Here is a 26,405-nt window from a genome sequence, read left to right as displayed (position 1 = left end):
TGTCTGTCTGTCTGTCTGCCTGCCTGCCTGCCTGCCGGCCGGAAGTCGAAAGTTTACATACACCTGAGCCAAAAACATTTAAACTCAGTTTTTCACAATTCCTGACATTTAACTCTAGTAAAAATTCCCTGTCTTAGGTCAGTTAGGATCACCACTTTATTTTATGAATGTGAAATGTCAGAATAATAGTAGAGAGAATGATTTATTTCAGTTTTTATTTCTTTCATCACATTCCCAGTGGGTCAGAAGTTTACATACACTAAACAAGTATAAATTTAAATGGTTTAACTTGGGTCAAACGTTTCGAGAAGTCTTCCACAAGCTTCCCACAATAAGTTGGGTGAATTTTGGCCCATTCCTCCTGACAGAGCTGGTGTAACCTAGTCAGGTTTGCAGGCATCCTTGCTCGCATGTTTTTTCAGTTCTGCCCACAAATTTTCAATGAGATTGAGGTCAAAGCTCTGTGATGGCCACTCCAATACCTTGACTTTGTTGTCCTAAAGCCATTTTTCCACAACTTTGGAAGTATGCTTGGGGTCATCGTCCATTTGGAAGACCTTTGTGACCAAGCTTTATCTACCTGACTGATGTCTTGAGATGTTGCTTCAATATACCCGCATAATTTTCCTCCCCATGATGCCATCTATTTTCTGAAGTACACCAGTCCTTCCTGCAGCAAAGCACCCCCACAACATGATGCTGCCACCCCTGTGCTTCATGGTTGGGATGGTGTTCTTCGGCTTGCAAGCCTCCCCCTTTTTCCTCCAAACATAACGATGGTCATTATGGCCAAACAGTTCTATTTTTGTTTCATCAGATCAGAGGATATTTCTCCAAAAAGTATGATCTTTGTCCCCATGTGCAGTTGCAAACTGTGGTCTGGTATTTTTTTGCCGGTTTTGGAGCAGTGGCTTCTTCCTTGCTGAGCAGCTTTTCAGGTTATGTCGATATAGGACTCATTTTTACTGTGGATATAGATACTTCTGTACCTGTTTCCTCCAGCATCTTCACAAGGTCCTTTGCTGTTGTTCTGGGATTGATTTATACTTTTAGCACCAAAGTACGTTCATCTCTAGGAGACAGAACGCTTCTCCTGCATGGTCTGCATGGCTGCATGGTCCCATGGTGTTTATACTTGCGTACTATTGTCTGTACAGATGAATGTGGTACCTTCAGGCGTTTGGAATTTGCTCCCCAGGATGAACCAGACTTGTGGAGGTCTACAGTTTTTTTTCCTGAGGTCTTGACTGATTTCTTTTGATTTTCCTATGATGTCAAGCAAAGAGGCACTGAGTTTGAAGGTAGGCCTTGAAATACATCCACAGGTACACCTCCAATTGACTCAAATTATGTCAATTAGCCTATCAGAAGCTTCTAAAGCCATGACATCATTTTTGGGAATTTTCCAAGCTGTTTAAAGGCACAGTCAAGTTAGTGTAAACTTCTGACCCATTGGAATTGTGATACAGTGAATTATAAGTGAAATAATCTGTCTGTAAACAATTGTTGGAAAAATTGGCTGGCTGGCTGTCTGTCTGTCTGTCTGTCTGTCTGTCTGTCTGTCTGTCTGTCTGTCTATGTCGGTATATCTTTCTATCTATCGATCTATCTTACCTCTCAAACTTCTCAATGAGGGAGAGCACACAGGCGGTGGGGGAGGAGCGTCCCTCGGCGCGGGGGAGTGTCGGCGGTCGGCAGGGTCCTCCCCCTCTGGGGTCTGCAGGCAGAGGTCTGCAGGGTGGGGGAGGTGGGAGGGGCTTGTCCGGGACGCGGGGGCAGGGCCTAGGAGCACCAGCACTCTGCTGCAGGTGAGGAGGCTTTGGGGGCACTGAGGAGAAATAACAACATGTTACTGACTGAGGAGAAATAACACGACACACAGGTGTTGGTCATCTTCGTAAAACTTATTTAAACTACAGTAACGACAGTGTTACTGCACAGGTACAGAGCAACGTACTGTCTATTTATTGTCCTACTGTGGAAGATTTTATAGTTGATACGGTAAGACTGTTATGTTACCTTGTGGTTTAGGCCCAGGTAGAGGAGGGCGTCTCTTGAGGGCGGTGGAGGGCACTTCCTGAGGAGTTCCACTCCCGTTGTCTCCTCCGTTACAGCCGTGTCCAGCTGGGTACAGCAGGGGCATGGATGGGTGCAGACCAAGGGACCCGGAGGTTAGGGATCCGGGGTCTGAGCTGAGGCGAGGGGTCTGGGTGTCTGAGTCATCGGCATGGGCCCCGAGGCAGGCACCGTGAGCACCAGGATCCAGAGACAGGCTCTTAGTCATCAGCCGAGGACTGGAAGAGGACGGGCCTAGGGAAGAATCAAAGATTGGACATCAATTATACATAAATACATACATACTTATACAATGTAGATTATACCTGGGATTGGAGGTGGAGTGGCCTGGGGGGAGGGACAGACAGACAGGCCAGTCGAGGCTTTCTCCTAACGTGGCTGTAGGAGTAGCATTCAAGTAGCATTCGGTAAGAATTAAACACGGAAAGTGTAACGAAGAGTGGTAGAGAGAGGTGTGTTTTTTTCTCACTGGGATTAATGACTGCTTTTCTTATATATTTTTTCATTCCACAGTCAATGTTCAAAGCCAAAGGCGTCCAGAGACCAGAGACAATAAAATAGACTGGCTCGGCTAATGAGAAAACGACGATGCCACAGGCAGATAGATGCAATGTGTTTCAGTTCGCTCTGCTGGACACTAATCTTTAATTGGTCAATGTGCTGTGGTGTTAATGCTTATGTAACACCGCCAAGGTCACCAGTTCTATTTCCGCAGGGATCGAATAAGAACTCACCGCACTGTAAGTCTGTTTGGCTAACAGTGTCTGCCAGGTGCCCTATATTAATGGAGATAACAGTGTCTGCCAGGTGCCCTATATTAATGGAGATAACAGTGTCTGCCAGGTGCCCTATATTAATCGAGATAACAGTGTCTGCCTGGTGCCCTATATTAATGGAGATAACAGTGTCTGCCAGGTGCCCTATATTAATGGAGATAACTGTGTCTGCCAGGTGCCCTATATTAATGGAGATAACAGTGTCTGCCTGGTGCCCCATATTAATGGAGATAACAGTGTCTGCCTGGTGCCCTATATTAATGGAGATAACAGTGTCTGCCAGGTGCCCTATATTAATGGAGATAACTGTGTCTGCCAGGTGCCCTATATTAATGGAGATAACAGTGTCTGCCAGGTGCCCCATATTAATGGAGATAACTGTGTCTGCCAGGTGCCCTATATTAATGGAGATAACAGTGTCTGCCAGGTGCCCTATATTAATGTAGATAACAGTGTCAGCCTGGTGCCCTATATTAATATAGATAACAGTGTCAGCCTGGTGCCCTATATTAATGGAGATAACAGTGTCTGCCTGGTGCCCTATATTAATGGAGATAACAGTGTCTGCCAGGTGCCCTATATTAATGGAGATAACAGTGTCTGCCAGGTGCCCTATATTAATGGAGATAACAGTGTCTGCCTGGTGCCCTATATTAATGGAGATAACTGTGTCTGCCAGGTGCCCTATATTAATGGAGATAACAGTGTCTGCTAGGTGCCCTATATTAATGGAGATAACAGTGTCTGCCTGGTGCCCTATATTAATGTAGATAACAGTGTCAGCCTGGTGCCCTATATTAATGGAGATAACAGTGTCTGCCAGGTGCCCTATATTAATGGAGATAACAGTGTCTGCCTGGTGCCCTATATTAATGGAGATAACAGTGTCTGCCTGGTGCCCCATATTAATGGAGATAACACTGTCTGCTAGGTGCCCTATATTAATGGAGATAACAGTGTCTGCCTGGTGCCCTATATTAATGGAGATAACAGTGTCTGCCTGGTGCCCTATATTAATGGAGATAACTGTGTCTGCCAGGTGCCCTATATTAATGGAGATAACAGTGTCTGCCTGGTGCCCTATATTAATGGAGATAACAGTGTCTGCCTGGTGCCCTATATTAATGGAGATGACAGTGTCTGCCTGGTGCCCTATATTAATCGAGATAACAGTGTCTGCCTGGTGCCCTATATTAATGGAGATAACAGTGTCTGCCAGGTGCCCTATATTAATGGAGATAACAGTGTCTGCCTGGTGCCCTATATTAATGGAGATGACAGTGTCTGCCTGGTGCCCTATATTAATCGAGATAACAGTGTCTGCCTGGTGCCCTATATTAATGGAGATAACAGTGTCTGCCAGGTGCCCTATATTAATGGAGATAACAGTGTCTGCCAGGTGCCCTATATTAATGGAGATAACTGTGTCTGCCAGGTGCCCTATATTAATGGAGATAACAGTGTCTGCCTGGTGCCCTATATTAATGGAGATAACTGTGTCTGCCAGGTGCCCTATATTAATGGAGATAACAGTGTCTGCTAGGTGCCCTATATTAATGGAGATAACAGTGTCTGCCTGGTGCCCTATATTAATGTAGATAACAGTGTCAGCCTGGTGCCCTATATTAATGGAGATTACAGTGTCTGCCAGGTGCCCTATATTAATGGAGATAACAGTGTCTGCCTGGTGCCCTATATTAATGGAGATAACTGTGTCTGCCAGGTGCCCTATATTAATGGAGATAACACTGTCTGCTAGGTGCCCTATATTAATGGAGATAACAGTGTCTGCCTGGTGCCCTATATTAATGGAGATAACAGTGTCTGCCTGGTGCCCTATATTAATGGAGATAACTGTGTCTGCCAGGTGCCCTATATTAATGGAGATAACAGTGTCTGCCTGGTGCCCTATATTAATGGAGATAACAGTGTCTGCCTGGTGCCCTATATTAATGGAGATGACAGTGTCTGCCTGGTGCCCTATATTAATCGAGATAACAGTGTCTGCCTGGTGCCCTATATTAATGGAGATAACAGTGTCTGCCAGGTGCCCTATATTAATGGAGATAACAGTGTCTGCCTGGTGCCCTATATTAATGGAGATGACAGTGTCTGCCTGGTGCCCTATATTAATTGAGATAACAGTGTCTGCCAGGTGCCCTATATTAATGGAGATAACAGTGTCTGCCAGGTGCCCTATATTAATGGAGATAACAGTGTCTGCTTGGTGGTGTATATTAATGGAGATAACAGTGTCTGCCAGGTGCCCTATATTAATGGAGATAACAGTGTCTGCCAGGTGCCCTATATTAATGGCGATAACTGTGTCTGCCAGGTGCCCTATATTAATGGAGATAACAGTGTCTGCCTGGTGCCCTATATTAATGGAGATAACAGTGTCTGCCTGGTGCCCTATATTAATGGAGATAACAGTGTCTGCCTGGTGCCCTATATTAATGGAGATAACTGTGTCTGCCAGGTGCCCTATATTAATGGAGATAACAGTGTCTGCTAGGTGCCCTATATTAATGGAGATAACAGTGTCTGCCTGGTGCCCTATATTAATGTAGATAACAGTGTCAGCCTGGTGCCCTATATTAATGGAGATAACAGTGTCTGCCAGGTGCCCTATATTAATGGAGATAACAGTGTCTGCCTGGTGCCCTATATTAATGGAGATAACAGTGTCTGCCTGGTGCCCTATATTAATGGAGATAACAGTGTCTGCCTGGTGGTGTATATTAATGGAGATAACAGTGTCTGCCAGGTGCCCTATATTAATGGAGATAACAGTGTCTGCCAGGTGCCCTATATTAATGGCGATAACTGTGTCTGCCAGGTGCCCTATATTAATGGAGATAACAGTGTCTGCCTGGTGCCCTATATTAATGGAGATAACAGTGTCTGCCTGGTGCCCTATATTAATGGAGATAACAGTGTCTGCCTGGTGCCCTATATTAATCGAGATAACAGTGTCTGCCTGGTGCCCTATATTAATGGAGATAACAGTGTCTGCCAGGTGCCCTATATTAATGGAGATAACAGTGTCTGCCTGGTGCCCTATATTAATGGAGATGACAGTGTCTGCCTGGTGCCCTATATTAATCGAGATAACAGTGTCTGCCTGGTGCCCTATATTAATGGAGATAACAGTGTCTGCCAGGTGCCCTATATTAATGGAGATAACAGTGTCTGCCAGGTGCCCTATATTAATGGAGATAACTGTGTCTGCCAGGTGCCCTATATTAATGGAGATAACAGTGTCTGCCTGGTGCCCTATATTAATGGAGATAACTGTGTCTGCCAGGTGCCCTATATTAATGGAGATAACAGTGTCTGCCTGGTGCCCTATATTAATGGAGATAACAGTGTCTGCCTGGTGCCCTATATTAATGGAGATGACAGTGTCTGCCTGGTGCCCTATATTAATCGAGATAACAGTGTCTGCCTGGTGCCCTATATTAATGGAGATAACAGTGTCTGCCAGGTGCCCTATATTAATGGAGATAACAGTGTCTGCCAGGTGCCCTATATTAATGGAGATAACTGTGTCTGCCAGGTGCCCTATATTAATGGAGATAACAGTGTCTGCCTGGTGCCCTATATTAATGGAGATAACTGTGTCTGCCAGGTGCCCTATATTAATGGAGATAACAGTGTCAGCCAGGTGCCCTATATTAATGGAGATAACAGTGTCTGCCTGGTGCCCTATATTAATGGAGATAACAGTGTCTGCCTGGTGGTGTATATTAATGGAGATAACAGTGTCTGCCAGGTGCCCTATATTAATGGAGATAACAGTGTCTGCCAGGTGCCCTATATTAATGGCGATAACTGTGTCTGCCAGGTGCCCTATATTAATGGAGATAACAGTGTCTGCCTGGTGCCCTATATTAATGGAGATAACAGTGTCTGCCTGGTGCCCTATATTAATGGAGATAACAGTGTCTGCCTGGTGCCCTATATTAATCGAGATAACAGTGTCTGCCTGGTGCCCTATATTAATGGAGATAACAGTGTCTGCCTGGTGCCCTATATTAATGGAGATAACAGTGTCTGCCTGGTGCCCTATATTAATGGAGATAACAGTGTCTGCCTGGTGCCCTATATTAATGGAGATATCAGTGTCTGCCTGGTGCCCAATATTAATGGAGATAACACTGTCTGCCTGGTGCCCTATATTAATGGAGATAACAGTGTCTGCCTGGTGCCCTATATTAATGGAGATAACAGTGTCTGCCTGGTGCCCTATATTAATGGAGATAACAGTGTCTGCCTGGTGCCCTATATTAATGGAGATAACAGTGTCTGCCTGGTGCCCTATATTAATTGAGATAACAGTGTCGGCCTGGTGCCCTATATTAATGGAGATAACAGTGTCTGCCTGGTGCCCTATATTAATGGAGATAACAGTGTCTGCCTGGTGCCCTATATTAATGGAGATAACAGTGTCTGCCTGGTGCCCTATATTAATCGAGATAACAGTGTCTGCCTGGTGCCCTATATTAATGGAGATAACAGAGTTAAGTAAAGCACACTTGTGTTGATGAGTAACCTTGCCTGAAACCTGCAGACGTGTGTTAGCTTCTTATAGCTAACATATGGGCTTTAGCTCAGCGTGCTAATACAGTCTTGTGAGATGCAGGACAGTAACAGTAGTGTGAGGTGAATGGAACACGTCCAGTACAGTACGTACAGGACCGATAGTCTGGGCAGATTGGAATTCTGTCGTTGTTGTTGTTGTTGATGTCTGAAAACCAGGAAGACTCCCCGCTTTGTACGATGATGTCATATTGCTGACTGTGCCTTTAAAAGCCTGTCTCAGTGTGTGTGTGTGTGTGTGTGTGTGTGTGTGTGTGTGTGTGTGTGTGTGTGTGTGTTAGTTAGTGGGTGTGTTTGGGTATAACTCTATCTGCCTCTAAAATCGCACCCTATTCCCTACATAGTGCACTACTTTAGACCAGAGCCCTATGGCACCCTATTCACTATATACCTAGTGCACTAGTTTAGACCAGAGCCCTATGGCACCCTGTTCCCTATATAGTGCACTACTTTAGACCAGAGCAGTATGGCACCCTATTCCCTATATAGAGCACTACTTTAGACCAGAGCCCTATGGCACCCTATTCCCTATATAGTGCACTACTTTAGATCAGAGCCCTATGGCACCCTATTCCCTATTATAGTGCACTACTTTAGACCAGAGCCCTATGGCACCCTATTCCCTACATAGTTCACTAGTTTTGAACAGAGTCCTATGGGGAACTACATAAGTAGTGCACTTCATAGAGAATGGGGTTCCATTCCAGATGCACTCAGTCTCTGTGTTTACTAGTGTTATTATAGACAGAGCAGCAGAGCGTCAAACCCTCAGTCCTTCAGGGGGTGTGTGTGTGTGTGTGTGTGTGTGTGTGTGTGTGTGTGTGTGTGTGTGTGTGTGTGTGTGTGTGTGTGTGTGTGTGTGTGTGTGTGTGTGTGTGTGTGCCTGTGTGTATGTGTGTGTGTGTGCCTGTTTGTGTGAATGCGTGTGTGTGTGTTTGAGTGTGTGTGTGTGCGTTTGAGTGTGTGTGTGTGTGCGTTTGAGTGTGTGTGCCTGTGTTTGTGTGTGTGTGTGCCTGTTTGTGTGTGTGTGTGTGCGTTTGAGTGTGTGTGTGTGTGCGTTTGTGTGTGTGTGTGTGTGCGTTTGTGTGTGTGTGTGTATGCGTTTGAGTGTGTGTGTGTGTGCGTTTGAGTGTGTGTGTGTGTGTGCGTTTGAGTGACCTGCCATGCAAAATGCAAGCCGTTCGCAGACAGACTGCTGACGAGACATGGCAAAGGTTTTCTACGCCTCTGGGGAACAGAGCAGTAAGAGGATAACAAATGATTTCATGGAGAGAGAAAAAAAAATGCTTTAACTTTGACAGACACATGAGAGAACAGTAGTAGGTTTACTGAAGAGGACATAAAGATAGACTGAAAGAATGGATGTCTCATTGGCTCAAACTATCATTTCAACAGCCTGACCTTACCACCTAAATGACAAAGTAAGGGATCCCAGCTAGCACATAACGTTCTGAGAACCATATATTTCTTAGAGCTTGGTGAGAGAGTGGTTGTCCTATGGTTATTTCGCATACAACATTCCCACGACGTTCTGGGAACGGGGCAGGATAGTTGCTTGGCTTTGAAACATTCTCAGCACTTGACAACCAAAAAAAATACATTTTCTTGGTTTTTCATTACGTTAACAGAACGTTTCCTAAAAGTTAGAACATGGTTACATTTCATTTCTATTTTGGTAATGTTCTAGGAACGTTCTTGAAACTGGTTTGACGTTGGGAATGTTCTCAAATAGTTCAGAGAACGTTAACAAACAAAGTTCTTCTGGGGGAATTTCAGTTCTTCAGCATAAACGTTTCCTACTGGTTTCATCACGTGACAAATGTTATTTAGGATCTGAGGACCCATGCCGAAACCTTTTCCGTCTCCTTGATAGTGAATAGTCCTGCCTTCTTCATGACTGTCTTACTGTATGTTAGTTTGTTGGTGATGTGGACACCAAGCAACTTGAAGCTCTCAACCTGCTCCACTTTAGCCCCTTCAATGAGAATGGGGGAGTGCTCAAAATGTTCTGAGAACGTGAAGAAAGCGTCCATTTAAAAAAAAAAAAAACACAAGAAAACTTCAGTAACGTTCAGAGAACGTTATAAGAATGTTATTTAAAAACATATACATTCCGTGCTCAGCATCAACAAAACTCTGTCCATCCTCTATCCCCAAAATGCACTCTGTACCGGTACCACCTGTATAGAGCCTTGATACTGTTATTTTTACTGTCATTTAACTTTTTTTTTCTTTTTTTTTTTACTTATCTATTGTTTACTTAATACCTAGTTTTTACTTAAAAATGGCACTGTTGGTTAGGGCTTGTAAGTAAGCATGTCACTGTAAGGTCTATTGAATTTGGCGACGTGACAAATAAACTTTGATTTGTGTTGGCCACGCCCACTGATTGGCCACGCTCACTGATTGGCCACGCCCACTGATTGGCCACACCTGGTCTTAATGAGTGCTTGTTTCCTTTGGAATGAGGTTTGTTTGAATAGACGAAAATGAACAGCTTTGTATGCATACAAAAAAACAACATGCCATGTGAGCTCCATCCTGGTGGGCAGTGAACTAATTCCATGGATAAACAACAGAAAATTACAGGTTTGAATCTCACTAATGCCGTGTCACAATAAAACAAATGTGTTTGCATGATTGAAGCGTGTAGAAAGTAATGTACATGTGTTCCGGCAGTTCCCAGAGTTCCCGGAGTTCCCAGAGTTCCCGGAGTTCCCAGAGTTCCCGGAGTTCCCGGAGTTCCCGGAGTTCCCAGAGTTCCCGGAGTTCCCAGAGTTCTCCTCTGTTCTAAGAATGTTAGGGTTGGGTGGCATCTATATTTTCATATGATCATACCAGCCTTCTCTCATGTCAGGATTTACCACTATACCAGCTTAGTACACAAGGGGGGTTTAAAAATGAAGGAAAAACAGACCATTGGGCGTCCATTACCAGAATGCTAACAAAATGAACACAAGTCATATTGAATTTTACATAGAGGCTGCTTGCTAAATATGTTAACGAGCACAAACGAAAATACACCAATTGCAAAGACGGCCAATCCAGCTCATAAAGTTATTTGTATATTGGGTAGGAGCTACCGAATGTCATTTTTGATTAGTTTGGACTTTTACAAGCGAAAGTGAAAGTTTTACAGGTCAGGAAATGTATGGCTTCATTCCCAGAACTTCCAAATAACTAAATGTGTAAGCTGGGAAGAGGCTGGGAAAACTCAAGACAGAGCAATATGGAATGAGGCTTTCTAGAGAGGGAGGTTGGGGGGAGAGAGACAGAGCAATATGGAATGAGGCTTTCTAGAGAGGGAGGTTGGAGGGGGAGAGAGAGAGCATCTCCTCTTGGGTGAAGTTGCTGCCCTGTTAAAACAGTATTGCTGTCCTCTCCTCTAACTGGGGCTAATAGGTTCCATATGATAATGCTGAGGCTCCTGTGTAGGCTAGCCTACCGACTACAGGCTGGCTGGGGGCTAATGACTTCCACATGCTCTACTAAATATACTTCAGATAACGGGGAGGGGGGCAGAGATGGACAGAGAGAGTGTGTGAGAGAGAGAGAGGGAAAGAGAAAAGGAGAGAGATGAGAAAGAGAGAGAGTTAAAAAAAAACAGTACAGCCCTCTTCTCTATCTTGTCCTCTTTTGTTGTTGTTTATCAACTGTCTCATGGTGTTCTCCTTGTTGTTGTTTATCAACTGTCTCATGGTGTTCACCTTGTTGTTGTTTATCAACTGTCTCATGGTGTTCTCCTTGTTGTTGTTTATCAACTGTCTCATGGTGTTCTCCTTGTTGTTGTTTATCAACTGTTTCATGGTGTTCTCCTTGTTGTTGATTATCAACTGTCTCATGGTGTTCTCCTTGTTGTTGTTTATCAACTGTTTCATGGTGTTCACCTTGTTGTTGTTTATCAACTGTTTCATGGTGTTCACCTTGTTGTTGTTTATCAACTGTCTCATGGTGTTCTCCTTGTTGTTGTTTATCAACTGTCTCATGGTGTTCACCTTGTTGTTGTTTATCAACTGTCTCATGGTGTTCACCTTGTTGTTGATTATCAACTGTCTCATGGTGTTCTCCTTGTTGTTGATTATCAACTGTCTCATGGTGTTCTCCTTGTTGTTGTTTATCAACTGTCTCATGGTGTTCACCTTGTTGTTGTTTATCAACTGTCTCATGGTGTTCACCTTGTTGTTGATTATCAACTGTCTCATGGTGTTCTCCTTGTTGTTGTTTATCAACTGTCTCATGGTGTTCTCCTTGTTGTTGTTTATCAACTGTCTCATGGTGTTCACCTTGTTGTTGTTTATCAACTGTCTCATGGTGTTCTCCTTGTTGTTGATTATCAACTGTCTCATGGTGTTCACCTTGTTGTTGATTATCAACTGTCTCATGGTGTTCTCCTTGTTGTTGTTTATCAACTGTCTCATGGTGTTCTCCTTGTTGTTGATTATCAACTGTCTCATGGTGTTCTCCTTGTTGTTGTTTATCAACTGTCTCATGGTGTTCACCTTGTTGTTGTTTATCAACTGTCTCATGGTGTTCACCTTGTTGTTGTTTATCAACTGTCTCATGGTGTTCACCTTGTTGTTGATTATCAACTGTCTCATGGTGTTCACCTTGTTGTTGATTATCAACTGTCTCATGGTGTTCTCCTTGTTGTTGTTTATCGACTGTCTCATGGTGTTCACCTTGTTGTTGATTATCAACTGTCTCATGGTGTTCACCTTGTTGTTGTTTATCAACTGTCTCATGGTGTTCACCTTGTTGTTGTTTATCAACTGTCTCATGGTGTTCTCCTTGTTGTTGTTTATCAACTGTCTCATGGTGTTCTCCTTGTTGTTGTTTATCAACTGTCTCATGGTGTTCTCCTTGTTGTTGATTATCAACTGTCTCATGGTGTTCTCCTTGTTGTTGTTTATCAACTGTCTCATGGTGTTCTCCTTGTTGTTGTTTATCAACTGTCTCATGGTGTTCTCCTTGTTGTTGTTTATCAACTGTCTCATGGTGTTCACCTTGTTGTTGATTATCAACTGTCTCATGGTGTTCTCCTTGTTGTTGTTTATCAACTGTCTCATGGTGTTCACCTTGTTGTTGATTATCAACTGTCTCATGGTGTTCTCCTTGTTGTTGTTTATCAACTGTCTCATGGTGTTCTCCTTGTTGTTGTTTATCAACTGTCTCATGGTGTTCTCCTTGTTGTTGTTTATCAACTGTCTCATGGTGTTCACCTTGTTGTTGTTTATCAACTGTCTCATGGTGTTCACCTTGTTGTTGATTATCAACTGTCTCATGGTGTTCACCTTGTTGTTGTTTATCAACTGTCTCATGGTGTTCTCCTTGTTGTTGTTTATCAACTGTCTCATGGTGTTCTCCTTGTTGTTGATTATCAACTGTCTCATGGTGTTCTCCTTGTTGTTGTTTATCAACTGTCTCATGGTGTTCTCCTTGTTGTTGTTTATCAACTGTCTCATGGTGTTCACCTTGTTGTTGTTTATCAACTGTCTCATGGTGTTCTCCTTGTTGTTGTTTATCAACTGTCTCATGGTGTTCTCCTTGTTGTTGTTTATCAACTGTCTCATGGTGTTCTCCTTGTTGTTGTTTATCAACTGTCTCATGGTGTTCTCCTTGTTGTTGTTTATCAACTGTCTCATGGTGTTCTCCTTGTTGTTGATTATCAACTGTCTCATGGTGTTCTCCTTGTTGTTGTTTATCAACTGTCTCATGGTGTTCACCTTGTTGTTGTTTATCAACTGTCTCATGGTGTTCACCTTGTTGTTGTTTATCAACTGTCTCATGGTGTTCACCTTGTTGTTGATTATCAACTGTCTCATGGTGTTCACCTTGTTGTTGTTTATCAACTGTCTCATGGTGTTCTCCTTGTTGTTGATTATCAACTGTCTCATGGTGTTCACCTTGTTGTTGTTTATCAACTGTCTCATGGTGTTCACCTTGTTGTTGTTTATCAACTGTCTCATGGTGTTCACCTTGTTGTTGTTTATCAACTGTCTCATGGTGTTCTCCTTGTTGTTGTTTATCAACTGTCTCATGGTGTTCACCTTGTTGTTGTTTATCAACTGTCTCATGGTGTTCACCTTGTTGTTGTTTATCAACTGTCTCATGGTGTTCACCTTGTTGTTGTTTATCAACTGTCTCATGGTGTTCTCCTTGTTGTTGTTTATCAACTGTTTCATGGTGTTCACCTTGTTGTTGTTTATCAACTGTCTCATGGTGTTCTCCTTGTTGTTGTTTATCAACTGTCTCATGGTGTTCTCCTTGTTGTTGTTTATCAACTGTCTCATGGTGTTCACCTTGTTGTTGTTTATCAACTGTTTCATGGTGTTCACCTTGTTGTTGTTTATCAACTGTCTCATGGTGTTCTCCTTGTTGTTGTTTATCAACTGTCTCATGGTGTTCTCCTTGTTGTTGTTTATCAACTGTCTCATGGTGTTCACCTTGTTGTTGTTTATCAACTGTCTCATGGTGTTCACCTTGTTGTTGTTTATCAACTGTCTCATGGTGTTCTCCTTGTTGTTGTTTATCAACTGTCTCATGGTGTTCTCCTTGTTGTTGTTTATCAACTGTCTCATGGTGTTCTCCTTGTTGTTGTTTATCAACTGTTTCATGGTGTTCACCTTGTTGTTGTTTATCAACTGTCTCATGGTGTTCTCCTTGTTGTTGTTTATCAACTGTCTCATGGTGTTCTCCTTGTTGTTGTTTATCAACTGTTTCATGGTGTTCACCTTGTTGTTGTTTATCAAAACATATGGATGCATTCTTACAACTGCAGCTGCACAAAATACCTCCACATTGAAAATGTTACATATTTTGATACACAAGACCCCTAAAGATCAAGATCAAATCCTCAACACTATAGATCTAGATCTGTTAAATCCGAACCTCAGCCAGGATCTGTTGAAATCAGAACCTCAGCCAGGATCTGTTGAAATCAGAACCTCAGCCAGGATCTGTTGAAATCAGAACATCAGCTAGGATCTGTTGAAATCAGAACCTCAGTCAGGATCTGTTGAAATCAGAACATCGGCCAGGATCTGTTGAAATCATAACCTCTGGCAGGATCTGTTGAAATCAGAACCTCGGCCAGGATCTGTTGAAATCAGAACCTCGGCCAGGATCTGTTGAAATCAGAACCTCGGCCAGGATCTGTTGAAATCAGAACCTCAGCCAGGATCTGTTGAAATCAGAACCTCAGCCAGGATCTGTTGAAATCAGAACCTCAGCCAGGATCTGTTGAAATCAGAACCTCAGCCAGGATCTGTTGAAATCAGAACATCGGCCAGGATCTGTTGAAATCAGAACCTCTGGCAGGATCTGTTGAAATCAGAACCTCGGCCAGGATCTGTTGAAATCAGAACCTCGGCCAGGATCTGTTGAAATCAGAACCTCGGGCAGGATCTGTTATATCAGAACCTCAGCCAGGATCTGTAGAAATCAGAACCTCAGCCAGGATCTGTTGAAATCAGAACCTCAGCCAGGATCTGTTGAAATCAGAACCTCAGCCAGGATCTGTTGAAATCAGAACCTCAGTCAGGATCTGTTAAATCAGAACCTCAGTCAGGATCTGTTAAATCAGAACCTCAGTCAGGATCTGTTAAATCAGAACCTCAGCCAGGATCTGTTGAAATCAGAAACTCAGCCAGGATCTTTTGAAATCAGAACCTCGGGCAGGATCTGTTATATCAGAACCTCAGCCAGGATCTGTTGAAATCAGAACCTCAGCCAGGATCTGTTGAAATCAGAACCTCAGACAGGATATGTTAAATCAGAACCTCAGCCAGGATCTGTTGAAATCAGAACCTCAGCCAGGATCTGTTGAAATCAGAACCTCAGACAGGATATGTTAAATCAGAACCTCAGTCAGGATCTGTTAAATCAGAACCTCAGTCAGGATCTGTTAAATCAGAACCTCAGTCAGGATCTGGTAAATCAGAACCTCAGTCAGGATCTGGTAAATCAGAACCTCAGTCAGGATCTGGTAAACCAGAACCTCAGTCAGGATCTGGTAAATCAGAACCTCAGTCAGGATCTGTTAAATCAGAACCACAGTCGGGATCTGTTAAATCAGAACCTCAGTCAGGATCTGGTAAATCAGAACCTCAGTCAGGATCTGTTGAAATCAGAACCTCAGTCAGGATCTGGTAAATCAGAACCTCAGTCAGGATCTGTTAAATCAGAACCTCAGACAGGATCTGTTGAAATCAGAACCTCAGACAGGATCTGTTGAAATCAGAACCTCAGCCAGGATCTGTTGAAATCAGAACCTCAGCCAGGATCTGTTGAAATCAGAACCTCAGCCAGGATCTGTTGAAATCAGAACCTCAGTCAGGATCTGTTAAATCAGAACCTCAGTCAGGATCTGTTATATCAGAACCTCAGTCAGGATCTGTTAAATCAGAACCTCAGCCAGGATCTGTTGAAATCAGAAACTCAGCCAGGATCTGTTGAAATCAGAACCTCAGACAGGATATGTTAAATCAGAACCTCAGTCAGGATCTGTTAAATCAGAACCTCAGCCAGGATCTGTTGAAATCAGAAACTCAGCCAGGATCTTTTGAAATCAGAACCTCGGGCAGGATCTGTTATATCAGAACCTCAGCCAGGATCTGTTGAAATCAGAACCTCAGCCAGGATCTGTTGAAATCAGAACCTCAGACAGGATATGTTAAATCAGAACCTCAGCCAGGATCTGTTGAAATCAGAACATCGGCCAGGATCTGTTGAAATCAGAACCTCTGGCAGGATCTGTTGAAATCAGAACCTCGGCCAGGATCTGTTGAAATCAGAACCTCGGCCAGGATCTGTTGAAATCAGAACCTCGGGCAGGATCTGTTATATCAGAACCTCAGCCAGGATCTGTAGAAATCAGAACCTCAGCCAGGATCTGTTGAAATCAGAACCTCAGCCAGGATCTGTTGAAATCAGAACCTCAGCCAGGATCTGTTGAAATCAGAACCTCAGTCAGGATCTGTTAAATCAGAACCTCAGTCAGGATCTGTTAAATCAGAACCTCAGTCAGGATCTGTTAAATCAGAACCTCAGCCAGGATCTGTTGAAATCAGAAACTCAGCCAGGATCTTTTGAAATCAGAACCTCGGGCAGGATCTGTTATATCAGAACCTCAGCCAGGATCTGTTGAAATCAGAACCTCAGCCAGGATCTGTTGAAATCAGAACCTCAGACAGGATATGTTAAATCAGAACCTCAGCCAGGATCTGTTGAAATCAGAACCTCAGCCAGGATCTGTTGAAATCAGAACCTCAGACAGGATATGTTAAATCAGAACCTCAGTCAGGATCTGTTAAATCAGAACCTCAGTCAGGATCTGTTAAATCAGAACCTCAGTCAGGATCTGGTAAATCAGAACCTCAGTCAGGATCTGGTAAATCAGAACCTCAGTCAGGATCTGGTAAACCAGAACCTCAGTCAGGATCTGGTAAATCAGAACCTCAGTCAGGATCTGTTAAATCAGAACCACAGTCGGGATCTGTTAAATCAGAACCTCAGTCAGGATCTGGTAAATCAGAACCTCAGTCAGGATCTGTTGAAATCAGAACCTCAGTCAGGATCTGGTAAATCAGAACCTCAGTCAGGATCTGTTAAATCAGAACCTCAGACAGGATCTGTTGAAATCAGAACCTCAGACAGGATCTGTTGAAATCAGAACCTCAGCCAGGATCTGTTGAAATCAGAACCTCAGCCAGGATCTGTTGAAATCAGAACCTCAGCCAGGATCTGTTGAAATCAGAACCTCAGTCAGGATCTGTTAAATCAGAACCTCAGTCAGGATCTGTTATATCAGAACCTCAGTCAGGATCTGTTAAATCAGAACCTCAGCCAGGATCTGTTGAAATCAGAAACTCAGCCAGGATCTGTTGAAATCAGAACCTCGGGCAGGATCTGTTATATCAGAACCTCAGCCAGGATCTGTTGAAATCAGAACCTCAGCCAGGATCTGTTGAAATCAGAACCTCAGACAGGATATGTTAAATCAGAACCTCAGTCAGGATCTGTTAAGTCAGAACCTCAGTCAGGATCTGTTAAATCAGAACCTCAGTCAGGATCTGTTAAATCAGAACCTCAGTCAGGATCTGTTAAATCAGAACCTCAGTCAGGATCTGTTAAATCAGAACCTCAGCCAGGATCTGTTGAAATCAGAACCTCAGCCAGGATCTGTTGAAATCAGAACCTCAGACAGGATCTGTTAAATCAGAACCTCAGTCAGGATCTGTTAAATCAGAACCTCAGACAGGATCTGTTGAAATCAGAACCTCAGTCAGGATCTGTTAAATCAGAACCTCAGCCAGGATCTGGTAAATCAGAACCTCAGTCAGGATCTGGTAAATCAGAACCTCAGTCAGGATCTGGTAAATCAGAACCTCAGTCAGGATCTGGTAAATCAGAACCTCAGTCAGGATCTGGTAAATCAGAACCTCAGACAGGATCTGTTGAAATCAGAACCTCAGACAGGATCTGTTAAATCAGAACCTCAGTCAGGATCTGTTAAATCAGAACCTCAGACAGGATCTGTTAAATCAGAACATCAGTCAGGATCTGTTGAAATCAGAACCTCAGACAGGATCTGTTAAATCAGAACCTCAGTCAGGATCTGTTAAATCAGAACCTCAGACAGGATCTGTTGAAATCAGAACCTCAGTCAGGATCTGTTAAATCAGAACCTCAGCCAGGATCTGGTAAATCAGAACCTCAGTCAGGATCTGGTAAATCAGAACCTCAGTCAGGATCTGGTAAATCAGAACCTCAGTCAGGATCTGGTAAATCAGAACCTCAGTCAGGATCTGGTAAATCAGAACCTCAGACAGGATCTGTTGAAATCACAACCTCAGACAGGATCTGTTAAATCAGAACCTCAGTCAGGATCTGTTAAATCAGAACCTCAGACAGGATCTGTTAAATCAGAACATCAGTCAGGATCTGTTGAAATCAGAACCTCAGACAGGATCTGGTAAATCAGAACCTCAGTCATTGCTGTTTCAAAGGGCTTTAGTGCTGTAAGCCTTTAATTAAGAAGCCTTTGATACGGTTAATCACTTACAGTAGGATACCTCGTATTTAAATAAAACGGTATATGGGTATTGTTGATAAGGCTATTGGTTATTTCAGAATGTCCGCTCAGTGTGATGTAAATTACAGACCGACCAAGGACCTGGTCTTCGTCTGAAGAGGAGTAAGGATCGGACCAAGATGCGGCGTGGTAAGTGTTCGTCATTTTAATGGAAAAACTGAACACAAAGTGACAACCGTGACTCTAATGAACCACAGCACTAACAAGCAACATAACATAGACAATCACCCACAACCCACAATGACAAAAGAGGCTACCTAAATATGGTTCCCAATCAGAGACAATGACTAACACCGGCCTCTGATTGAGAACCATATCAGGCCCAAACACAGAAACAGACAAACTAGACATCCAACATAGAATGCCCACTCAGATCACACCCTGACCAAACAAAACATAGAAACATACAAAGCAAACTATGGTCGGGGCGTGACAGGACTACAATGGCAGAAAAATTCCTGGCTAAAGGGCAGATATACTGTAGCATGTTGTTACTGTTGCTACAGAGCAGATATACTGTAGCATGTTGTTACTGTTGCTACAGGGCAGATATACTGTAGCATGTCGGTACTGTTGCTACAGGGCAGATATACTGTAGCATGTTGTTACTGTTGCTACAGGGCAGATATACTGTAGCATGTTGTTACTGTTGCTACAAGGCAGATATACTGTAGCATGTTGTTACTGTTGCTACAGGGCAGATATACTGTAGCATGTTGTTACTGTTGCTAAAGGGCAGATATACTGTAGCATGTTGTTACTGTTACTACAGGGCAGATATACTGTAGCATGTTGTTACTGTTGCTACAGGGCAGATATACTGTAGCATGTTGTTACTGTTGCTACAGGGCAGATATACTGTAGTATGTTGTTACTGTTGCTAAAGGGCAGATATACTGTAGCATGATGATACTGTTGTTACAGGGCAGATATACTGTAGCATGTCATTACTGTTGCTACAGGGCAGATATACTGTAGCATGTTGTTACTGTTGCTACAGGGCAGATATACTGTAGCATGTCGTTACTGTTGCTACAGGGCAGATATACTGCAGGATGTTGTTACTGTTGCTAAAGGGCAGATATACTGTAGCTAGATGATACTGTTGTTACAGGGCAGATATACTGTAGCATGTCGTTACTGTTGCTACAGGGCAGATATATTGTAGCATGTTGTTACTGTTGCTAAAGGGAAGATATACTGTAGCATGTCGTTACTGTTGTTACAGGGCAGATATACTGTAGCATGTCGTTACTGTTGCTACAGGGCAGATATACTGTAGCATGTTGTTACTGTTGCTAAAGGGCAGATATACTGTAGCATGTCGTTACTGTTGCTACAGGGCAGATATACTGTAGCATGTTGTTACTGTTGCTAAAGGGCAGATATACTGTAGCATGATGATACTGTTGTTACAGGGCAGATATACTGTAGCATGTTGTTACTGTTGCTACAAGGCAGATATACTGTAGCATGATGATACTGTTGTTACAGGGAAGATATACTGTAGCATGTTGTTACTGTTGCTACAAGGCAGATATACTGTAGCATGTTGTTACTGTTGCTACATGGCAGATATACTGTAGCATGTTGTTACTGTTGCTACAAGACAGATATACTGTAGCATGTTGTTACTGTTGCTACAAGGCAGATATACTGTAGCATGTTGTTACTGTTGCTACAAGGCAGGTTTTGGTATCCACGGTTTCTGGTTGGGGAAGGTTTTAATAGTCACCGTGTGTACAACATCTCCGATGCACTTGCTAATAAACTCGCTCACTTAATCAGCATATACATCAATGTTGTTATTCAACGCTATCCGGGAACATATCCCAGTTCAGTGATCGAAGAAATCTTGAGGCGTGGAATCAGATTGGTAGAACCAGCGTTGAAAAGGCTGAGCACAGCCGTTTCCTGTTTAAGTTTCTGTCTTTAGGCTGGGAGCAACAAAATGGAGTCGTGGTCAGATTTGCCGAAAGGAGGGCGGGGGAGGGCTCTGTATGCGTCGCGGAAGTAAGAGTAACAATGATCCAGGATTTTGCCAGCACGGGTCACGCATTCGATATGCTGATAACATTTAGGGAGACTTGTTTTCAGATTAGCCTTGTAAAAATCCCCAGTTTCAATAAATGCAGCCTCGAGATATGTGGTTTCCAGTTTACATAGAGTCCGATGAAGATCTTTCACGGCCGTCGAAGTGTCTGCTTGGAGGGGAAATATACAACTGTGATTATAATCAAAGAAAATTATCTTGGTAGATAATGCGGTAGGCATTTGATTGTAAGGAATTCTAGGTCAGGTGAACAGAAGGACTTGAGTTCCTGTATGTTATGATCACACCACGACTTGTTAATCATAAGGCATACACCCCCGCCCTTCTCCTTACCAGAGAGATGTTTGTTTCTGTCGGCGCGATGAGTGAAGAAACCAGGTGGCTATAGCGACTCTGATAACGTATCCCGAGTGATCCGTAATTTTCTTTCCTAACCGACTTGCAAAAAAGTATAGTTTGTTAACAAGAAATTTGTGGAGTGTTTGAAAAACGAGTTTTAATGACTCCAACCTAAGTGTATGTAAACTTCCGACTTCAACTGTATCTATACTGTAGCATGATGGGTAATGAATGTGTGCGTGTGTGTATGTGTGTCGGAGGAAAACAGGCTCTGAAAGCTGTTCTATACAAGCTACCCTACAACAGCGTAATGAGGCAGGCTCAGCAGGATAATACAAGCTACCCTACAACAGTCTAATGAGGCAGGCTCAGCAGGATAATACAAGCTACCCTACAGCAGCGTAATGAGGCAGGCTCAGCAGGATAATACAAGCTACCCTACAACAGCGTAATGAGGCAGGCTCAGCAGGATAATACAAGCTACCCTTCAACAGCGTAATGAGGCAGGCTCAGCAGGATAATACAAGCTACCCTACAACAGTCTAATGAGGCAGGCTCAGCAGGATAATACAAGCTATCCTACAACAGTGTAATGAGGCAGGCTCAGCATTAAAATACAAGCTATCCTACAACAGTGTAATGAGGCAGGCTCAGCATTCAAATACAAGCTATCCTACAACAGTCTAATGAGGCAGGCTCAGCATTAAAATACAAGCTATCCTACAACAGTGTAATGAGGCAGGCTCAGCATTCAAATACAAGCTATCCTACAACAGTGTAATGAGGCAGGCTCAGCAGGATAATACAAGCTATCCTACAACAGTGTAATGAGGCAGGCTCAGCATTAAAATACAAGCTATCCTACAACAGTGTAATGAGGCAGGCTCAGCAGGATAATACAAGCTATCCTACAACAGTCTAATGAGGCAGGCTCAGCATTAAAATACAAGCTATCCTACAACAGTGTAATGAGGCAGGCTCAGCATTCAAATACAAGCTATCCTACAACAGTCTAATGAGGCAGGCTCAGCATTAAAATACAAGCTATCCTACAACAGTGTAATGAGGCAGGCTCAGCATTCAAATACAAGCTATCCTACAACAGTGTAATGAGGCAGGCTCAGCATTCAAATACAAGCTATCCTACAACAGTGTAATGAGGCAGGCTCAGCATTAAAATACAAGCTATCCTACAACAGTCTAATGAGGCAGGCTCAGCAGGATAATACAAGCTATCCTACAACAGTGTAATGAGGCAGGCTCAGCATTCAAATACAAGCTATCCTACAACAGTCTAATGAGGCAGGCTCAGCATTCAAATACAAGCTATCCTACAACAGTGTAATGAGGCAGGCTCAGCATTCAAATACAAGCTATCCTACAACAGTCTAATGAGGCAGGCTCAGCATTAAAATACAAGCTATCCTACAACAGCGTAATGAGGCAGGATCAGCATTAAAATACAAGCTATCCTACAACAGTGTAATGAGGCAGGCTCAGCATTAAAATACAAGCTATCCTACAACAGTGTAATGAGGCAGGCTCAGCAGGATAAGGGGACCACCTTCCCAAATCGAATAACAACCTCATAATATTGTCAGGTTATATTTCATTACAACGTTTTGAATAATAAAACAATATTTGCCGATTCACCATGAATACTTCTCCATGCAACCTTAAGATGAATGCACTAACTGTAGTGACTCTGATTAAGAGAGTCTGCTAAATGACTCACTACTGTAATGACTCTGGATAAGAGAGTCTGCTAAATTACTCACTACTGTAGTGTCTCTGGATCAGAGAGTCTGTTAAATGACTCACTACTGTAGGGACTCTGGATAAGACTCACTCTGGTCTCATATGAATATGTACATGTGAATATAGGGGCCTGGATTGATGCATTGTACACTTCACTATGTTCCTCGGATGTTAAAATGCAGAAAGGCTTCTCAATACTGTCAGGAAGGAACAGAATCAACATGGCAAAATAATCACTTCTAAATTCTAGAAACCATTTTTAACACATTTCTGTTGACTGTCTCCTAAATGTACATCCTGTCAAACTCATAGATGATTTATGATGCAGCAGTCAAAGCAGGGCTTCTGATTGGCTGCATTAATATTCAGTATCATTGTTTATATTATGTTTGACAGGAGGAAACAGCGTGATATTTATTTATGTAGCTGTACGAAACATGTACTGTGCAATGTACTGTATGTCCACTTGCATATGCACATTGTAGGATACTTACCATAGATTACTTACCATAGATTACTTATCACATTATGAATGAATATATGCAGCTATACTCAGTGGTGCAGTGGAGGATATATGCAGTGGTGCAGTGGAGAGTATATGCAGTGGTGCAGTGGAGGGTATATGCAATGGTGCATAGGGTATATGCAGTGGTGTAGTGGAGGATATATGCAGTGGTGTAGTGGAGGATATATGCAATGGTGCATAGGGTATATGCAGTGGTGCAGTGGAGGATATAAGCAGTGGTGCATAGGGTATATGCAGTGGTGCAGTGGAGGATATAAGCAGTGGTGCATAGGGTATATGCAGTGGTGCAGTGGAGGATATAAGCAGTGGTGCATAGGGTATATGCAGTGGTGCAGTGGAGGATATAAGCAGTGGTGCAGTGGAGGAAATATGTAGTGGTGCAGTGGAGGGTATATGCAGTGGTGCAGTGGAGGGTATATGCAATGGTGCATAGGGTATATGTAGTGGTGTAGTGGAGGATATATGCAGTGGTGCAGTGGAGGGTATATGTAGTGGTGCAGTGTAGGAAATATGCAGTGGTGCAGTGGAGGATATAAGCAGTGGTGCAGTGTAGGAAATATGCAGTGGTGCAGTGGAGGATATAAGCAGTGGTGCAGTGTAGGAAATATGCAGTGGTGCAGTGGAGGGTATATGTAGTGGTGCAGTGGAGGGTATATGCAGCTATACTCAGTGGTATAGTGGAGGGAATATGCAGCTATACTCAGTGGTATAGTGGAGGGTATATGTAGTGGTATAGTGGAGGGTATATGCAGCTATACTCAGTGGTATAGTGGAGGGTATATGTAGTGGTATAGTGGAGGGAATATGCAGCTAGACTCAGTGGTATAGTGGAGGGTATATGCAGTGGTGCAGTGGAGGATATATGCAGCTATACTCAGTGGTATAGTGGAGGGTATATGCAGCTATACTCAGTGGTATAGTGGAGGGTATATGCAGCTATACTCAGTGGTATAGTGGAGGGTATATGTAGTGGTATAGTGGAGGGTATATGCAGCTATACTCAGTGGTATAGTGGAGGGAATATGCAGCTAGACTCAGTGGTATAGTGGAGGGTATATGCAGCTATACTCAGTGGTATAGTGGAGGGTATATGCAGCTATACTCAGTGGTATAGTGGAGGGTATATGCAGCTATACTCAGTGGTGTAGTGGAGGGTATATGCAGTGGTGCAGTGGAGGATATATGCAGCTATACTCAGTGGTGTAGTGGAGGGTATATGCAGCTATACTCAGTGGTATAGTGGAGGATATATGTAGTGGTGCAGTGGAGGGTATATGTAGTGGTATAGTGGAGGATATATGCAGCTATACTCAGTGGTATAGTGGAGGATATATGCAGCTATACTCAGTGGTATAGTGGAGGATATATGCAGCTATACTCAGTGGTATAGTGGAGGATATATGCAGCTAGACTCAGTGGTGTAGTGGAGGGTATATGCAGCTATACTCAGTGGTGTAGTGGAGGGAATATGCAGCTATACTCAGTGGTATAGTGGAGGGTATATGCAGCTATACTCAGTGGTGTAGTGGAGGGTATATGTAGTGGTGTAGTGGAGGGTATATGTAGTGGTGTAGTGGAGGGTATATGCAGCTAGACTCAGTGGTGTAGTGGAGGGAATATGCAGCTATACTCAGTGGTGTAGTGGAGGGTATATGTAGTGGTGTAGTGGAGGATATATGCAGCTATACTCAGTGGTGTAGTGGAGGGTATATGCAGCTATACTCAGTGGTGTAGTGGAGGGAATATGCAGCTATACTCAGTGGTGTAGTGGAGGGTATATGCAGCTAGACTCAGTGGTATAGTGGAGGGTATATGCAGCTATACTCAGTGGTATAGTGGAGGGTATATGCAGCTATACTCAGTGGTATAGTGGAGGGAATATGCAGCTATACTCAGTGGTATAGTGGAGGGTATATGCAGCTATACTCAGTGGTATAGTGGAGGGTATATGCAGCTATACTCAGTGGTATAGTGGAGGGTATATGCAGCTATACTCAGTGGTATAGTGGAGGGTATATGTAGTGGTGTAGTAGAGGGTATATGTAGTGGTGTAGTGGAGGATATATGCAGCTATACTCAGTGGTGTAGTGGAGGGTATATGCAGCTATACTCAGTGGTATAGTGGAGGGTATATGTAGTGGTGTAGTGGAGGGTATATGCAGCTATACTCAGTGGTGTAGTGGAGGGTATATGTAGTGGTGTAGTGGAGTGTATATGTAGTGGTGTAGTAGAGGGTATATGTAGTGGTGTAGTAGAGGGTATATGTAGTGGTGTAGTGGAGGGTATATGTAGTGGTGTAGTGGAGGGTATATGTAGTGGTGTAGTAGAGGGTATATGTAGTGGTGTAGTAGAGGGTATATGTAGTGGTGTAGTGGAGGGTATATGTAGTGGTGTAGTGGAGGGTATATGTAGTGGTGTAGTAGAGGGTATATGTAGTGGTGTAGTGGAGGGTATATGCAGCTATACTCAGTGGTGTAGTGGAGGGTATATGCAGCTATACTCAGTGGTATAGTGGAGGGTATATGTAGTGGTGTAGTAGAGGGTATATGTAGTGGTGTAGTAGAGGGTATATGTAGTGGTGTAGTGGAGGGTATATGTAGTGGTGTAGTAGAGGGTATATGTAGTGGTGTAGTGGAGGGTATATGTAGTGGTGTAGTAGAGGGTATATGTAGTGGTGTAGTGGAGGGTATATGTAGTAGTATAGTGGAGGGTATATGTAGTGGTGTAGTAGAGGGTATATGTAGTGGTGTAGTGGAGGGTATATGTAGTGGTGTAGTGGAGGGTATATGTAGTGGTGTAGTGGAGGGTATATGCAGCTATACTCAGTGGTGTAGTGGAGGGTATATGCAGCTATACTCAGTGGTGTAGTGGAGGGAATATGCAGCTAGACTCAGTGGTATAGTGGAGGGAATATGCAGCTATACTCAGTGGTATAGTGGAGGGTATATGCAGCTATACTCAGTGGTGTAGTGGAGGGAATATGCAGCTATACTCAGTGGTGTAGTGGAGGGTATATGCAGCTATACTCAGTGGTATAGTGGAGGAAATATGCAGCTATACTCAGTGGTGTAGTGGAGGAAATATGCAGCTATACTCAGTGGTGTAGTGGAGGAAATATGCAGCTATACTCAGTGGTGTAGTGGAGGGAATATGCAGCTATACTCAGTGGTGTAGTGGAGGAAA

At 43.2% G+C, this 26,405-nt stretch overlaps 1 protein-coding gene across 2 annotated transcripts in view; it reads right to left on the bottom strand.

Annotated features, from left to right (window-relative positions):
* Nucleotides 1–26,405, bottom strand: part of LOC110491181 (FYVE, RhoGEF and PH domain containing 1) — a 222,689-nt gene that overhangs the window by 54,680 nt on the left and 141,604 nt on the right. For both annotated transcript variants that reach the window (XM_036947810.1, XM_036947811.1), the window contains exons 2-3: nt 2,020–2,310; nt 1,615–1,828 (exon numbers count right to left, since the gene is read on the bottom strand). In XM_036947810.1, coding sequence (XP_036803705.1) covers nt 1,615–1,828; nt 2,020–2,310 — 505 coding nt within the window. The remainder of the gene's footprint in view (nt 1–1,614; nt 1,829–2,019; nt 2,311–26,405) is intronic.

Source organism: Oncorhynchus mykiss, chromosome 16, assembly GCF_013265735.2.
Source record: "Oncorhynchus mykiss isolate Arlee chromosome 16, USDA_OmykA_1.1, whole genome shotgun sequence".
NCBI lineage: Eukaryota > Metazoa > Chordata > Actinopteri > Salmoniformes > Salmonidae > Oncorhynchus > Oncorhynchus mykiss.
Note: the sequence above shows the minus strand (reverse complement) of the source record. Positions and strands in the feature narration are given on the sequence as shown.